At 42.6% G+C, this 18,848-nt stretch overlaps 1 protein-coding gene and 1 long non-coding RNA gene across 5 annotated transcripts in view; one reads left to right on the top strand and one right to left on the bottom strand.

The window, feature by feature from the left end:
- The first annotated feature begins 8,185 nt into the window (after positions 1 to 8,185).
- Positions 8,186 to 8,850, top strand: LOC129732341 (uncharacterized). Its single transcript, XR_008729241.1, has 2 exons — positions 8,186 to 8,289; positions 8,418 to 8,850. It is a non-coding gene; the product is annotated as an uncharacterized LOC129732341 (long non-coding RNA).
- Positions 8,851 to 16,351: 7,501 nt separating this feature from the next.
- The window catches only part of LOC129730221 (alpha-1,2-mannosyltransferase ALG9), a 99,162-nt gene continuing 96,665 nt past the window's right edge, over positions 16,352 to 18,848 (bottom strand). For 3 of the 4 annotated variants that reach the window (XM_055689372.1, XM_055689373.1, XM_055689375.1), the window contains one exon: positions 16,352 to 17,103. In XM_055689372.1, coding sequence (XP_055545347.1) covers positions 16,446 to 17,103 — 658 coding nt within the window. In that variant the 3' untranslated portion in view covers positions 16,352 to 16,445. The remainder of the gene's footprint in view (positions 17,104 to 18,848) is intronic. The other variant, XM_055689374.1, reaches the window with a different exon arrangement.

Genomic DNA, 18,848 nt, shown 5'->3' with positions numbered 1-18,848 from the left:
TTAATAGCAACTACTTGACCCCCCCCCCCCCCCCACATTCGAATATTGTGTGCGGTAGAGCGTAACGCTCCCGCAAAATGGACGACATGCAGGTGCAACTATTCCTGGATGTGTAATCAAATGGGGAAGAGATTGAGATCTCCCCCATCAATTCCCCTCTACCTTCCCCGCTACCTAGCCCCGTACCAAAGGTACCGGCAACACGGGTGAAAGCTTACCCAGATGCTTCGAAAGGTCCGTTCGTAGTTTACTTCAGGCCCATAAAGAAGCCTCTAAATATTATTCAAATCGGCAAGGACCTGGCAAAACAGTTTTCGGACGTAACCGAAATTACAAAGGTTAGACCGAACAAACTGCGAGTTGTTGTGAGTAGCTTTAAGCAAGCAAACGCAATTGCTAGCTACGAGCTATTCACGAGAGAGTACCGCGTGTACATCCCTGCCAAGGACATGGAGATCGACGGTGTGGTTACCGAAGGAAGCCTCACGTTCGATGACATTTTGCGTTACGGGGTTGGCTGCTTCAAGAACCCCCTGATTCAAGATGTAAAGATACTGGATGTCAAGCAATTGCATTCAGTATCCATCGAAGAAGGGAAGAAGAAATTCTACCCTTCGGATTCCTTCCGTTTAACATTCGCCGGATCCGCACTGCCGAACTACATCTCTTTGGACAGGGTTCGTCTGCCTGTACGCCTGTTCGTACCGCGGGTCATGCATTGCCAAAACTGCAAGCAGTTAGGTCATACAGCCACCTACTGCTGCAACAAGGCACGCTGCAGCAAGCGCGGAGGCAATCATGCTGAGACCGCTTGCAGTGAGAATACTGAAAAGTGTCTTTACTGCAAGGGAACTCGGCATGACCTTTCGGCGTGTCCCGCGTACAAACAGCGCGAGGAAAAAATTAAGCGTTCCCTCAAGGAACGATCAAAGCGCTCTTTCGCAGAAATGCTGAAGAGTGCTGAGCCACCCTCGACAGGAAACGTCTTTTCCTTTTTGCCAACCGATGAGGGTACATCTGACGATCCCGTCGAAGCAGCGTTGCAAATCGAGCGAGAAGCAAAACCTTTTTTCTCCTTTCTGCTTGAGAACGAGACATATGCTACGCTTCTCAAGTCTTTTGCACACACGCTTTGGAGATACGCTTTCTTCTTCATGCATTCCCCTGAGTGGCAGCAAGCACGCACCGACACGAACAAACTCTTTCGTATTGCTTCTCAGCAACCGTAAAAGAGTACGCGAGTTCCTGCTAGTGAGTAGGAGTACTCGACTAAAATTGCTTGACTAGGAGGAGTGCTTGAAAAACTGTGCTCGAAAACGAAAATGCTTTCTTCCCGACATGCATCGACAGCCGACAGTGGGGCAACGTTAGGGTATCGGACTGCTTCGGTAAGTTTTTTACAGCAGTCTAATGCAAAACCAGCCGAAGCGAACCACTGCCGACATAGTGCGATACCCTATCATTTTTTTCCCTCTGCAACCATCGTAAAGCATCTTGAATCAACTGTCTTCGGCTGGTCGTTCTCGCGAGTTGGGGAGTAGGTATACACGAGTACACACGAGAAGAGTAGACGGGAGTGTGTGCATATGATCTCGGGAGTAAGAAAGAAAGCAGGAAAGAACGAGAAATAGCTTGAATGGAGAATTCTCTACTGTGTGAAAGCGACGACACCGAGAACCTCACATGAGGTGTTGTATGCTGCTTACGAGCGAGACTAACAACACTGCGTCGAAGGGTGTTCTTATGCCATGCCAGAAGGATCTAGGAAGAGGAGAATGATCAACTCTCCTAATCTTTCTCGCAAAGGTCGCAAGATAATCCCTAGCGGAATGACCAATAAGCCAACACAAAAAGGAAGCGGTGAAGAAAACCCGAAGCAAGTACCTCCCGATTTTAATTTTAAATCAAACCAGGAGTACCCACCGCTTCCTGGGGCACCAAAAACCCCTCGTGCACCCATTTCTCGATCAGAAGATAAAAAAGAAACAGAGTTCATAAAATTTTCTGATATTGTGGACTGGATATTTAAAACATTCAACATACCAGATCCCCTACAAAATATTCTTCTTGCCCTTATTCCTACAGTGAAAACCTTTTTGAGGCAACTAGCAGCAACTTGGCCCCTCATTTCAGCTATCATATCTTTCGATGACTAATACGGCGAAAGAGGTTAGGAATTTTATCACTGTATTACAGTGGAATTGCAGAAGTATCATCCCCAAGTTCGATCTATTTTCTCATTTAATAAATACATACAATTGTGACGCATTTGCGCTCTGTGAAACCTTTCTCAATTCAAACGATCAACTCAATTTCCACGATTTCAACATTATTCGTCGAGATCGAGACTCACACGGTGGAGGGGTACTTTTAGGGATTAAAAAGTGCTATTCCTTCTTCCGAATCGACCTCCCCTCAATCTCGAATATTGAAGTCGTTGCCATTCAAACGAATATGAATGGAAAAGACCTATGCCTTGTTTCGTTATATATCTCTCCATCCGCGCGGATTGAACGGAGGCTTCTCACTGATATAGCAGAGTTGCTTCCCGCGCCTCTTTTGATATTGGGAGATTTTAATTCTCACTGTTCGCTATGGGGGTCGCTGTACGACGACAACCGATCTTCTTTAATCTGTAACTTAATCGACGACTTCAATATGACACTTTTGAATACTGGGGAAGCGACACGTGTACCTAATTCTCCAGCACGCGAAAGCGTGCTTGACCTATCCCTTTGCTCGACTTCACTAGCGTTAGATTGCCAGTGGAAAGTCATCAATGATCCCCACGGTAGTGATCACCTACCAATCGTTATCTCAATTGCTAATGGGTCAACTCCAATGGATCCAATCAATATTGCGTATGACCTCACACGTAACATTGATTGGAATCCTATGAGACCATAATCCTATGAGACCATAATATCGCAAAGAATCGAGTCCCACGTGGAACTTCCTCCGGAGGAAGAATACGCGTTGCTTTCTGGCTTGATCATCGACGCCGCGACTCAAGCTCAGACGAAACCGATACCCGGGGTAACGATTAGACGGCGCCCTCCCTCCAAGTGGTGGGACAAAGAGTGCTCAGACCTGTACGCGCGGAGGTCCTCGGTGTATTTGGCCTTCCGAGAACAAGGCACTATCGATTTGCTCCGAAAGTACGATGTACTGGATAGACAAATGAAGAGCTTGATGAAAACAAAAAAACGCGGATACTGGCGGCGGTTTGTGAACGCGTTGCCGAGGGAAACAGCGATGAGCACTCTTTGGGATACTGCCAGGCGCATGCGGAATCGTAACGTTTCGAATGAGTCCGAGGAGTATTCAGATCGCTGGATACTCGATTTCGCCAAAAAGGTCTGTCCGGACTCTGTCCCCGAACAGAAGACCTTTCGCGACGCGTTTTTAGTAGCTACGGAAGAGCCTCCATTTTCGATGTTGGAATTTTCAATGGCTCTCCTCTCGTGCAACAATAAAGCTCCAGGGTTGGATAGAATTAAATTCAACTTGTTGAAGAATCTACCCGACTCTGCAAAAAGACGCTTGTTGAACTTGTTCAACAAGTTCCTTGAGCTAAACATTGTTCCGCACGACTGGAGGGAGGTAAAAGTCATTGCTATTCAAAAACCCGGAAAACCCGCCTTTGATCACAATTCTTATAGGCCGATTGCTATGCTCTCTTGCCTCCGGAAATTAATGGAGAAAATGATCCTCTTACGGTTAGACAAATGAGTCGAAACAAATGGTTCACTTTCAGATACTCAATTTGGCTTTCGCCGGGGCAAAGGAACGAACGATTGCCTAGCGTTGCTTTCTACCGAAATTCAACTCGCCTTTGCTCGAAAAGAGCAAATGGCTTCTGCATTCTTGGACATTAAGGGGGCTTTTGACTCTGTCTCTGTTGAAGTTTTAACCGAGAAACTTCATTCGCAGGGACTTTCACCTAATTTGAATAATTTTTTGCTCAATTTGTTGTCAGAAAAGCATATGTATTTCTCACATGGTGATTCGACAACTTCCCGAATTAGTTACATGGGTCTTCCCCAAGGCTCATGTTTAAGCCCTCTCTTATATAATTTTTACGTCAATGACATCGATAAATGTCTTGCAAATTCATGCACGCTACGGCAACTTGCAGACGATAGCGTTGTATCCATTACTGGAAGCGAGGCTAACGATCTGCAAGGACCATTGCAAGATACCTTAGACAATTTGTCTGAATGGGCTCTTAAGCTGGGTAGCGAATTCTCTCCGGAGAAAACTGAGCTGGTCGTTTTTTCTAGGAAGCATAACCCAGCTCAGCTGCAGCTTCTACTAACGGGTAAAACAATCACTCAGGTTTTAGTCGCTAAATATCTCGGGGTCTGGTTCGACTCTAAATGCACTTGGGCTTGCCATATTAGGTATCTGACACGAAAATGCCAACAGAGGATTAATTTTCTTCGTACGATTACCGGAACCTGGTGGGGAGCCCACCCAGCAGACCTTCTAAGGCTTTACCAAACAACGATATTGTCTGTAATTGAGTACGGGTGTTTCTGCTTCCGCTCCGCAGCAAACACACATTTGATCAAAATGGAACGAACACAATATCGTTGTTTGCGTATTGCCTTAGGTTGCATGCAGTCGACACATACGATGAGTCTTGAAGTGCTAGCGGGTATTCTTTCGTTGAAACATCGTTTTTGGAATCTCTCTTACCGGTTGCTAATTCGAAGCACAGTTATGAACACATTAGTAATTGAAAATTTCGAGAGGTTGGTCGACCTTCAATCTCAATCCAGATTTATGACTTTATATTTTGACTATATGGCTCAAGATATTAATCCTTCTTCATACGATTCCTCCAATGTCACACTTTTAGCTACTTCTAATAATGCTATATTCTTCGACACCACCATGAAACAAGACATTTCTGGTATCCCGGATCAATTGCGACCCCAAGAGATCCCTAAATTTTTTCCAATAAGTTTAAACATGTTAGTTATGATAAAAGGTTTTACACTGACGGATCTAATCTAGATAAGTCCACTGGCTTCGGTGTTTTCCACGAAAATTTTACCGCCTCCTACAAACTCGATGCTCCTGCTTCCGTGTACGTCGCAGAACTTGCTGCCATTCAGTACTCTCTTGGGATCATCGAAACCCTGCCCATAGACCACTACTTCATCTTCACAGACAGTCTCAGTGCCATTGAGGCTCTGCGATCGATGAAGCACACCCCGTATTTCCTGGGGAAAATACGGCGGTTTTAAAGTGCTTTAACTAAGCTAAGGTGGGTGCTATTGATGGCGATATTTATGTAAGACTAATTGCTTATGATGAATTTTATAGCATTTTGCGTCAGAGAACACTCAACAGTTGGCAATCATCATGGAACTCAGATGAACTGGGACGGTGGCTACATTCCATTTTTCCTAAGGTATCGACGAAAGCATGGTTCAAGGGGTTGGATGTAGGTCGGGACTTCATTCGCGTGATGTCCAGACTAATGTCCAATCATTATACGTTAAACACACATCTCTTTCGTATAGGGCTTGTAGACAGTAATCACTGCGTTTGTGGCGATGGCTACTATGACATCGAGCATGTTGTTTGGTCGTGTACCGAATACTGTGGTGTTAGGTCTGAGCTTACAGATTCCCTTCGGGCCCGAGGAAAACAACCGAACGTACCCGTTAGAGACATTCTGGGAAGCGGTGATCTCCAGTACATGACACAGCTATACGGGTTTATAAAAAATTCTGGCATTAAAATTTGATTTCTTTTATCTATTTGCTAGAATGCAATTTCTGTCACAAACTGAAAGAGAATGATACACCCGGCTGGAGACACTAAAACGAAGACTCGGCATCTCTATGTTTACGCAGACACCTCAGACCATAACTGCTCAAATAGAACATTACTGGTTAACCACGTACAAATGAAAACATTCTGTAATATAAAATAGTTAAAAACAAAATTGTAACACCCCTCCTCTCACCCTAAATCCCCACTAGCTCGTAGTCGGCCACGAGAATAAAAAAAGGCCTCCCTCTTTTCCCTGCTAATTTAGAATTTAAAAATAAATGTACATGGCTCAGTTAAACATAAATTGTATCGTGCCGTGTCAAATAAACTATTAAAAAAAAAAAAAAAAACACTTAAATTGTAATTGATGATAGTGGTTTTATATTGTAACCTCGAAAACCCCCAACTGTAGGCTACCTGCACTTCAGTCGGGGTTTGATTCTCAGGGTGTCGTTTACTGGTGAACTAATGCTGTCAGCCGATGCGAGCCACCCTGTACAGTCTTCTCGTCGTGAAGGGGAATTAACTCAATCGACTAAGGGGGATGAACTAACTCGCGGTCAACTGTGGCATGTGTCGCCGAACGGACCCTAACAAACGGGGGGATGCTCAAAGGCAACGGATGCGATTATTTCTAACCAACCGAAAAGACGCGAGGGCTGATAACCCCTTTGCGGGTTTAGGTTAATCGTTGCAATAAGCGAAGTGAGGGCAAAATAGTACCTAAACTCGAATAGTTTGCAAGCTAGCTTAAGCCGTGTACGGCTACTATAATTCCCCGTAATTAATTGTGTACTCTTACAACTATGCACAGTCTTAATGCTAGTAAACTCACGAAACTGCCTCTAGGAGCGATTCCCGCCCACGGGTCGCTTGTTTCCAGTTCCGCTGACAGTTCAGTACACCGACTCAGGCCTCACCGCTGGCGAACGATGTGTGAATCTCTGGATTGGGGGCGCATCAGCCCACAAAAGGACTTCTGCCGTAGCCGGATGACGATTTTAATGATAGGATGCGTTGACCAAACTGTCAAGAGCGTAGCACAACGGCTCGAAGTTGTGGCCAAATCGCTGCCAAGTATGGTAGGCGAACCGTCGCCAAAGTCAAGCCTAATACTGCCGCCGATAAACTGGCAAATCTCACCGCCGAACCGGGTAGTTCCCGAAAGCCACGTGATTTTTCCTCCGAGTCCCGTCACCCTAACCTCTTTCCGAACCGATTGTCCCTCCCGACAAGGGGGGGGGGGGTTAACTTTCTCCAAATTTTCTGAAGGGAAAAACTTGGAAATTTGTTCCAAAAACAGAAAAAAAGGCCCTTTCTGGACCTATTCATTTTTATTAGTGTTTGTGTTGTACATTTAGTTAGTTTTTAACATGTGCTAGCCTTAGGTTTTAACAATAATGATCTACATTTTAATAATTAACAATTTACCTTTTTTTCGTTGTATTTTAATCTTTCCGTTAGTGTAGCGTTACCGTGTGCCGTTGTTACAATGCCTTAGATCTAAATAACAAATTTAATTTTACATACTGTATCTAGTCAGGTAAAGTCGCACGACTTACCACACTTCTTATTTTGGTAACACTTTTCAACTTTCTTCTGTCCCTTTTAATGTTCTTAGCTTTTTTTTTAAACTATACTGCTTTTTAACTATTTTACACTTCTTCACTTTTCTCCAATTCAAGAGTTAGATTAAATTTTCCGTCGCGCACTTCTACTCGCCTTCGCGGTTAGGAACAGAAAGAACGTATCCGGAAAGATGCCGAGAGTTCTAGGACTAAAGTTGTTAGAGAGGGCCAAGATCTGACACTAGTTGTCAAATCTTGACATTCGGCCACATCCGTTCAGCACGCATTTACACGAGACGTAGTTGATTAATACCCCCTTTTACGCAATCTTTTCGCATACTTTCTGGAGTACGTTCACACCCTTCTGAGAGAAGGTTGCCAGATAAAGGCGAAGAATATTGGGATCAACATTCTCCTCTCGCAATGTTGACAGCATTTTTCATTGAGTCGTACTTACTCGTAAGGAAAACTTGGGATGAAGTCCCAAGAGTCTTTTTGGGAACCGCAGGTTACAATACCCCTCTGACTATCTTCAAAATAAATTAAATATATTTTGAAAACAGTGAGCGAAATTAAATATGGCTTCCCTCCTATTATTTTCAATTTTCTCGAGTTTGGCAGCACCTACCATTTCAATGCTTTCCTCTCAGGGAGAGCCCAAAGGTAATTTATGATGGCAAAACTAAACAGCTATGTGTGTACGCACCCTAGTGAACTCACTCGACTTGAGCGATTTAACTGTCAAATCAGTTGTGCTTTCATTTCCGAACTAGCTACGGCTACGGGCAGCTTTCAGGTAAGTATCATTAAATCTACTTCTCGAAAAATTCCTTTTGAGCGCTCTATCAAAATATCAAACCCTATCGCCTATCATTTTTGTTAACCTTTATTATTTTTTTCCAGGTATTGATGTCAGAAATAGTTCGAGAAGGTGAGTCAATATTATTTCCCTCGATCGCCGGACAAAACAACATTTACTCGACACTACACATACACAGGTCTACACATTTCAACATCGTTCGGTGATGATATCACCTATCATTGTTCATTTCGTCACAGTTTCCTACCGGCTCTGCAGCAACCGAAGGTCTACGGGATACGGGAGAAGATTTAAACGATAAGTTTCAACTTAATCTAGTAACTTTTCTATTCGATTCAATATTTGCTTTTGTTTTCATTTTTCTCTTTTCAGGTACGCGGTTTCAGATCAGCAGCTGAGAAAATACCAAGGGATTTTCCTACTTCATCGGTGAGCTCGTATGAACTTGTTCCCACTCTCGCCCGGATTATACACGGAACGTAATATGGACCCAGTTTGGCATTGTATTTCGCCGGGGCCGTCGACTGCCGAAAATTTCTTTTCAGGACAGGCTGGCCTATACTGTAAGTGGGGGCAAACGTTTTGCTTCGGAGATTGTAAGTATGCGAATTTTTGACGTATTGTTTTTTCAGGTTTTTGTACACCAAATTGTGAATAAAGTTATCTATTTTTTCTTTTTTTCCATTCTAGCACTATCCGAAACATCCTCCGAGTCTAGGTCTCGTCGGTGTTCGTCGCCTGCGCCAACAATTTCATGGCCAAACAGAATCTTGTATGGTGTAAAACCGGTCGCGGTGTGCGGAGTGTTATTCAAGGCAAATTCGATCTCCGATACTCGGGTGTCCCACAGTGTCTGATCATTTCGTACGTACGATCTTATACAGGCATTAATCGTGCGGTTTAGGCGTTCCACCGGGTTTGCCTGGCTGTGATGCCGGGAGTTGGCCCAATGGTGAATTTTGTGTTTAGCTAAGAGACTTTTAAACTCTTTCGATAAGAAAGTGGAGGCGTTATCGGTGATTATGTTTTCAGGAACCGAATATCGCCTGAACCAACATTCTTCCAATAATTTGCACACCTGCGGGGACAAAATCTTCCTGACTGGTATCAGCAAACAAAACTTCGAGAACAGGTCCATTACTACCAATAGGTGGCAGTTTCCCTGTTCACTTCTTGGCAGTGACTGGATGAAATCCAAAGCGAGGATTTGAAAAGGTTTCGTTGTAATTCGTTGCTGACCCATTGGAGGTAATTGCGAACGGTTGCTAGGTTTTCTTTCTTGGCAAATCAAACATTTCCGAATGTAGGACCGCACGTCCTTGGCCATACGGGGCCAAAAGTATTTTTTCCTCAACAGTGCGAGCGTTTTCTCTACACCCAGATGTAAAGCATCATCATGATGTTCGATTAACACACCTTCGATTAGCTCAGGAGGAACACAGACTTTCCACTCGAAGTGGAAATCAACCGTGTTACCGGGACTCAAAATAAACTTTTTCAGGATTCCTTTTTCTACTTTAAAATCTTTCACCGATTCAGGATCCTTTTCTACTTTGGCTAGAGTGCGGCGATACCAATCGTTGGTATCGGAAGACACGCATAAAATCTCGATGGCTCGCGAAAGCGCGTCTGGAATGACGTTATCCACACCGCGGCGATGCCTAATTTCCATATCATGTCGTTGATGCTCAATGCTCCAGCGGCATAATCTCGATGATGTTCGCCAGCAGCTCCGCAAAATGTATGTAAGTGCCGAGGCATCCGTGTACACTTTGAAGTGCGAGCCTTCTACGTAGCATCGAAATTTTTCGATTGATTTAAGAACTGCGAGTGCCTTTTTTTCGGTTGCACAATAGCGCTGCTGTGTCGTGCACAGTTTTTGTGAGAAATAGGCAATTGGCTTATCGACTTCATCATAAGTTTGAGTTAACACTCCCGCGATAGCGGAATCACTAGCATCGCAATGAATGGCAAACTGACGATTGAAGTCTGGATTAGTCAGAATGGGTGCACTTATTAAAAGCTCTTTAATTTCTAGAAACGCTTTTTCCGCGCTAACATTCCAGCGAATGGCTTTTGGCTTGTCCTTCAAGAGGTCAGTCAGTGGCAGCACCACTGCACTGTAATTGGAGATAAATCTCCGGTAATAATTACACATCCCTAGGAACCTACGCAAGGCTCTTAGAGATTTGGGGCGTTCGAAGTTAGTAATCGCTTCCACTCGATCTGGGTTGGGACGAAGGCCTTGGCTACTGAGTATGTAACCGAGATACGGCACTTCAGCTACACAAAATTTAGATTTTTGCACATTAATCGAAAGATTCGCTGCGTTTAGTCGAGCTGCGACTTCTCGAAGTTTTTCAAGGTGCTCCGCGAACGTGTTGCTAACGATGATGATATCGTCTAAATAGACGAACACGTTGGGCTCCATTTCGCTGCCCCCTAGCACACGATCCATCAGACGCGACAGCGTGGCTGGGCTGTTTACTAACCCGAAGGGCATGCGAATGAAATGAAATAACCCGCGTCCAAGCACTGAAAAGGCCGTATATTTCTTTGATTTGGGATGTAAAGGAATTTGCAGAAAGGCCTTCGACAAATCGATAGTAGATATCCCTAATAGTGCGCTCGTTCAATTTGCGCGCGTCTAGACACAGACGCACTGTACCGTCCGCTTTATCGACCGGCACCAGGCGCAAAGCCCAGTCGCTATATGAACGCTCTATGATACCGCACTCGAGCATGCTGTCTAACTCGCGGTTAATTTGTTCTTGTCTTTTGGGGGAACTTGGAAAGGGGTTAATGCGAACGGGAGGCTACTTTTTCGCTTCCTCAGTCAGCTCGATCCGATGACTGATTCGCGATGTCGTTGCAAGTCGACCCTCCACTGTCGCTGTGAAAAGACTTTTAACCGTTTCTAGCTCAAGCAGTTGATCTTCGGTTAACAATGGATTTTCGTTACAATAATCGATTGCTTCCACTGAAGTGGGTGGAACACTGGGAACTATGCCAAACGTGTTCCAGAAATCGGCACCTAAAATAAGCCGCCGTTTCAAAGAAGGAATTACTAAGGCATCGATAAGTTTTGTCGTGCCATTGAAAGTAATTGGTAACGTAACATAGCCCGTGACACATAATTTTTGTCCACTAGCGGTGACGACGTCTATATCGGTAGGGTGAACGTGCAGCTTACAAGACTGGATTAAATTCTTTGCGCCGATGCCTAGTATTGATCGGTTGGCACCGCTGTCTAGCAACCCAATCACAGAAATCTCATAAATCTGCACTTCAACAAATGGTCTGTCGTCATGCGGCAAGTGAATAAAGAGATCGTTTACTTCAAAATTTGATGAATGAACATATTCCTGCTCGCCTACCTGGCGGTAGCCAGTGTTAACAAGACTAGGAAATTGAGTAGCGTTAAGTTGAGGATTTTCAAAAGAATTGTGACTCGTTTGCCCCACCTACTGTGCGTTTTTTGCACAATATGGACAGTCTTTCGCATCCACATTGTGGAAACCACACCTATTACAAAATTTGTGCTTTGGACGTTGGCATTCTCTGGCATGGTGGCCGGGAAGCTTACAGTTGAAGCACATTCCCTCCTTTGGCGGGAGGTAATTTTCCAAAATAATCTTCAGTCCTGATGAACTTGGGCCTGGTTGAGGTTCGCGTTTGTTCGAGGGAACTGAATTTTGTGACGTAGATTTCCCCGCCATTTCGTTATCGGACTCTTCGATCTTCGATCGATAAAAGTTACGCGTTTTGTGACGGGTTTCAGATATGGGTTGTTCTTTCGGTTTCGCGCCCGTACGTAATTCGTTCACGTTTGCTCGATTTCGCGTACCCGATTCTTCCGTGTGAGTATTATATTCAAACCAGAATGTGGCGTCTAACCGACGACCAAACGCTTTCAAATCCGCCAGATTATTTATGTTCGATGCGACCGCGTAGCCTTTATAATCGGCTCTCATGTTTCGCGACACGATTTCGAACTTTTTAGCATCGGAAACCGGTACCGTAAGAGAATTATATTTTCTGCATTTCGAAAAGGTAATCTTGAAACTTTTCTCTGGGTCCCTGTTTTCGCGCGCCGGCCCGACTTTCCGCAGCGTGATCGTGATCCGGGTTCAGAAACTCTTTTTTCATCTCACGAACGAGATCTTTCCACGAAACAAAATCTTCATTCTCCATCCCAGTCATAAACCAGGTGTTCAACACTACTAACGTCCGTTTCCTCTCTAGCAGGAACCCCGTCTTTATCGCTCTCCGGTGACTGTTGCTGACCGGTTTCCATATTCAGCTTAGATAACGATTGGGCAATCTGCGCAACCATTTTAGCTTGAATTGCGGGAACCGGTGAAAATGGAGAAAAGTAAGTGTTCAAAAGCTCACGAATGGAATTTTAAAGTCTATCCAAATCGTCTAAATCTTCATCTTTCTCTGCACAATCTTGCGCTCTGACGCATCTAGCGAAAAATGTACCAATCTCGATTTTAAAGAATCTCTCACTCCCTCAAATCTTTTGTTGTTTTCTAGAATATCACGAATATCCTTAAGACTGTTATCTATCGTTTTTATTTCCTCATCTGGCGTTATGTTACACCGAATAAACTCAATATCTTTCATATTTTTATCTTTCTCTTCTCGCAGGCGATCGCGTAGTCGCCTCCTAAGGGTAGATAAGCTAACGGTTTCATCAAACTGCACAGCTCGAACTGTAAGTTCGTGCTCTACTTCGGCTCGCTCTAAATGGTGAACCAGTAAACTATCGTACTGCATTTGTATTTCCACGTTCATCTTGAATAAGCGTTAACAATCAGTCTCGATCAATTCCACAAAATATTCTACACGAATCCTATCCGGGTCAGCGTCTGTGCCCTTTCAGACTCCCCCTGCTTTCCACGTGTACTCACCCTTCACCATGACAGTCTGTTTCACCTGCACTCCAGGATTGTTTTAAAAGCGGCACCGGGATTCTAAGGCTGTAAACTACTTCTGGAATTAATCAAGATTTCTTGTAACCTTTGTAAAAGATTTCGTTTGAAGAACGAAACCAATTAAATAGATCAGAATCTGATTTTCCTCCCTTCAACCGGGGTTGAAAAAAAAAACTCGTGAAAATTAAAAAGTTTTAGTTGAGCGCCAATTTGTAACCTCGAAAACCCCCAACTGTAGGCTACCTGCACTCCAGTCGGGGATTGATTCTCAGGGGTGTCGTTTACTGGTGAACTAATGCTGTCAGCCGATGCGAGCCACCCTGTACAGTCTTCTCGTCGTGAAGGGGAATTAACTCAATCGACTAAGGGGTATGAACTAACTCGCGGTCAACTGTGGCATGTGTCGCCGAACGAACCCTAACAAACGGGGGGATGCTCAAAGGCAACGGATGCGATTATTTCTAACCAACCGAAAAGACGCGAGGGCTGATAACCCCTTTGCGGGTTTAGGTTAATCGTTGCAATAAGCGAAGTGAGGGCAAAATAGTACCTAAACTCGAATAGTTTGCAAGCTAGCTTAAGCCGTGTACGGCTACTATAATTCCCCGTAATTAATTGTGTACTCTTACAACTATGCACAGTCTTAATGCTAGTAAACTCACGAAACTGCCTCTAGGAGCGATTCCCGCCCACGGGTCGCTTGTTTCCAGTTCCGCTGACAGTTCAGTACACCGACTCAGGCCTCACCGCTGGCGAACGATGTGTGAATCTCTGGATTGGGGGCGCATCAGCCCACAAAAGGACTTCTGCCGTAGCCGGATGACGATTTTAATGATGGGATGCGTTGACCAAACTGTCAAGAGCGTAGCACAACGGCTCGAAGTTGTGGCCAAATCGCTGCCAAGTATGGTAGGCGAACCGTCGCCAAAGTCAAGCCTAATACTGCCGCCGATAAACTGGCAAATCTCACCGCCGAACCGGGTAGTTCCCGAAAGCCACGTGATTTTTCCTCCGAGTCCCGTCACCCTAACCTCTTTCCGAACCGATTGTCCGTCTGAACAGGGGGGGGGGGAAACTTTCTCCAAATTTTCTGAAGGGAAAAACTTGGAAATTTGTTCCAAAAACAGAAAAAAAGGCCCTTTCTGGACCTATTCATTTTTATTAGTGTTTGTGTTGTACATTTAGTTAGTTTTTAACATGTGCTAGCCTTAGGTTTTAACAACAATGATCTACATTTTAATAATTAACAATTTACCTTTTTTTTCGTTGTATTTTAATCTTTCCGTTAGTGTAGCGTTACCGTGTGTCGTTGTTACAATGCCTTAGATCTAAATAACAAATTTAATTTTACATACTGTATCTAGTCAGGTAAAGTCGCACGACTTACCACACTTCTTATTTTGGTAACACTTTTCAACTTTCTTCTGTCCCTCTTAATGTTCTTAGCTTTTTTTTTTAAATTATACTGCTTTTTAACTATTTTACACTTCTTCACTTTTCTCCAATTCAAGAGTTAGATTAAATTTTCCGTCGCGCACTTCTACTCGCCTTCGCGGTTAGGAACAGAAAGAACGTATCCGGAGAGATGCCGAGAGTTCTAGGGCTAAAGTTGTTAGAGAGGGCCAAGATCTGACACTAGTTGTCAAATCTTGACATTCGGCCACATCCGTTCAGCAACGCATTTACACGAGACGTAGTTAATTAATACCCCCTTTTACGCAATCTTTTCGCATACATTCTGGAGTACGTTCACACCCTTCTGAGAGAAGGTTGCCAGATAAAGGCGAAGAATATTGGGATCAACATTCTCCTCTCGCAATGTTGACAGCATTTTTCATTGAGTCGTACTTACTCGTAAGGAAAACTTGGGATGAAGTCCCAACCGCAGGTTACAATATTTGCTATTATCCTGCTTGCGAGTTCCGTTCTTTACTTGTTCTACAGATACCAACTTAGTATTATGTTCATTGCTTTTGATTAAGAACCTTCGATGTGAACCAAAAACAAGCATATGCAATTTACATGTTCTGAAATACTTGAACCACGCTTGGTAGGATGGTCACCATAGATACGAACTTATTACGTGGTATCTTGGTTTACAATATTAGTATTTTACCTGGTTAAATCATTAAAGAGGGTAAAAACGAGGTTTTTTGTTATGAACACAACTCATCAGCAGAAAGTCGTGGACTAACGAAACCACCAGCGTTTGAAAGTTCTATTGTTATACTTTCATATGCGTACTACCGAATCTGCATCTATCTGCCCCTAAGAAAGATACAGTGATTTGAAATATGGCGAAAAAAAATAAAAAATAGCCCATAACTTATAGTTTTTCAAACAATACGAATATAGTACCTTCCAGACAGTTGTGTATATTGATGCTACTAACAACTTTGTAGAACATAGTGAAGGCCTAGAAAATAGAAAAAAATATGTTTCATTGAAAAATGTGTTTTGACATGTCTATTTTCAATAAAAACTCCCTAAGTCAATTTGAGTAGCAGATACGAATTTTTTGTCTTCGAAAAAGTTGGTCGTATTGGTTATACCTATAACTTTACCGAAGACACCAACTCTGTATCTCGATGGAGCAAAAAAATAAATTTTTCATCTCACTTTTGGGGAGATTAATCACAAATATCATAGCACCAAATGATGCAGGAGGTCTTACCCACCATTTTTGCTGAAGACGTCATAATTGTATATCCAACGAACGTGGAGTTATCAATTTAGCGCGTCAAAATCGACTTTTAAACCACTGTGCGCTGGTGGTAACAAAAAATGTCCTCCTGCCCCGAACTTTTATTCAAGTTGCAAGCCGATTTTCAGTTTTTTTTTCTTCACATAAAATTTTCAGTTTTATTTCATCTATTTTTCCACTAAAACAAAGTTTGTTCAAACAGGTAACACTAATGAACGAATCCTAGTTCATAAGTGAAATATTTTTCGAAATTGAATATCAGCTGATTTTTTGGTTGAAAACAAATCGATTTTATAAGGATACATGACTAAGCCTGTATTGGTGAGATCTGGCGTAGAAAGCTCTATTGTACTGTACTGGCTGGTATGTGACAAAAACTAGCATAAAAATTCATGAGGCGCCTCGTTGGGAATGTTTTGTGAAATTCGGTTCGGCGTTCAGGAATCCTAGTTGTTGTTGTAATTAAAAAGTCTATGTTGTATAATCTATATTACAAGTCACGTTGACCTTATAGTAGAAGAAAACATAGTTAGTTTTTCAACAATGTATTTCATTTTGGAAGAAATGATAACAGAAAATATAAAAAAATGATTCCGCAATCAGGTTGCAGAACTAAACACTATTTACCCTAATTTAGATTTTCGTTTCAATAAGTTATAGTTTCTAAAATGTAGTTTTGACGATCCTATCATGGGTAAATGAAAAGCCCTGAACAACCTCCATGAATTATTAACATCTAAAAATTTAATAGTATTTACAACTTCCCATGTTTCAATGTCTAGCGAGTAATTTGGTTCTGCATTTTTTGGGTCGTATTCGTCTCCCAGATCCAAATCTATTAAATAATCACATTTAGAATAATCGAACAGCATATGATCATGAGCTACATTTTTGTCATTGAAGTAGCTATGGATCACTCTTGCACCATCTTGGCCTTCTTTGTAATATGCTGGGAGTATACCATTGAAATTTGACTTGATGAAGCTTAGCCGATAGTTTAAGGGCAGAAAAAAACTTCCTGGGGACCTGTGCCATTCTTTTCCATAACACATATTTTGAACTACAGATGATTCATTAACGTATGCTGGTAAATCCATTGGTGCATGATAATTGAAATACAATGCGGTAATTCTTGATATACTTAGAATAGTATATAATCCTAAAGCTCCTACTATGAGATTCCGAAATGATACGTTAATTTTTTGGCTCATCCATTTTATACAATTTGAAGCTCCTAATGCCCCACAGAGCGATATTACTGGGTAAACTGGAAACATGAACCTGAAAGTAAACAAAACATAGCATATATTAGTCCTAAATTAAAATGATAATTCAATCAATTTTCAATTTTTTTATGAAGTTTAAAATAAGCAAGTTTGAGTAAGATTTATATTCAACCGATTATTTTTTGTAAAGGTAGCTGTTTATTATGCTACTATTTGCTTTTATTTCCTTTATTGTTCATGGCCTAAATAAATCATAGTTTAACAGAATACATGATTAATAAATGACGCTCACTGTATAAAACTTGTATTTGTAAACGTGAATGCTTCCAAAAATTGTTTCTATTGATGATCTTCAGAGAAACACAACAGCGTAGGAGACTACCTTTCTTGCTCAAAATTTACTTGTGTTCGGCACAACTGAATACTTGAATCATATCCTATTGATAATGCTGCAAAAAAGTCGGTAAAGCATGATTACATTTAAAAAACTTTTTTTTCTGGTTAAAGTTTACGCGTAAATTACACTGGTAAACACATGTTTTGCACCGCAATAAGTGGGACGGACACCACGCCAGAGAATATTGTGCGCAGGATGTGCGAGAACAGGGAAATCTGGGGTGCGGTCATCTAGGCCGCATCATGGGCGTAGCCAGAATTTCAAAAAGGGGGGGGGGGGGGTCAAGCTCTTCAAAATTTTTGAAGTAAAAAAATGGTACACTAAGTCGCTTTTTACGCGGCTTTTTTTTACGTGGATTCCGGAATTTACGCGGTTTTTTACGCAGATTTTGAAATTTGCGCGTTTTTTACGCGGATTCCGGAATTTACGCGTTTTTTTACGCGGCACGTATCCCCCGCGTAAAAAGCGACTTTAGTGTGTTTTGAAAAATAGAAATAAATACTAGTCTTTAGTGATTGTTACATCAAGTCAACCAGTGAAAAGTTGTCCTTGACATCAAACTGGAAAATTTTATTATTCTTTGTCCAACCTCGAATATAAATAGATGTTCTTTACTTAAAAGTCTTCAGTTCATTTAAACCTTTGGTCATATTATTTTGGCGACGAGGATCTTAAGAATCCACGAACATGGCAGAAGATAGAGTTGAACAGCAGCCGCAACGGGAATACAAGATATAATTCACAAGATGGCCCAAATTTTACAGCGGATAGCGGTCCAGCAGCAGCAGCGTCAGTATCAAACCCCGGAGCAGATTTTGGAGTCCCTCTCTTCGAACATCATCGAGTTTGTCTTCGACGAAAAAACGGAGTTACGTTCGGACGTTGTTGTTTAACCGCTACCAGGACCTCTTCGAGAACAATGCAGGCCACCTGAATGGTACGGCGAAGGTACGTTTACTTCTCCGAAAGCTGGACACCCATTCGCACAGCCGCTATCTCAACTACATCCTGTCAAAGCTTCTCAAGGACGTGAAGATTGAAGACACAGTCAAGATTCTCAATAAAATTTTCGGGCATGAAACATCAAACGTTCCGGAAGCGGTTCATGTGTCTTTTGACGATTGTTGTTGACCATCTGCCGATGAACACTCAGCAAGCAGAGAGATATTGTTGACCTCAGCCAGGTTTTCACCCGACGTAATGTGCTGAACGAGCGTTCAATCGTGCATATTTCCATGGTAGAGCAAGTGCAATTTTAACAGCTTTCTCAGTCGCAGGGAAGAAAGAACGGGCTTTAGCTAGCAGGTCTATAAGATCCAACTCTTCCAAGTTCTTACGATCTGCTCTCATACTGCTACAATGTTAACACAAAACTTCCACCTCTTCAACAAAATGGTCAACTT

This window comes from Wyeomyia smithii, chromosome 3, assembly GCF_029784165.1.
Source record: "Wyeomyia smithii strain HCP4-BCI-WySm-NY-G18 chromosome 3, ASM2978416v1, whole genome shotgun sequence".
Taxonomy (NCBI): Eukaryota; Metazoa; Arthropoda; class Insecta; order Diptera; family Culicidae; genus Wyeomyia; species Wyeomyia smithii.
Note: the sequence above shows the minus strand (reverse complement) of the source record. Positions and strands in the feature narration are given on the sequence as shown.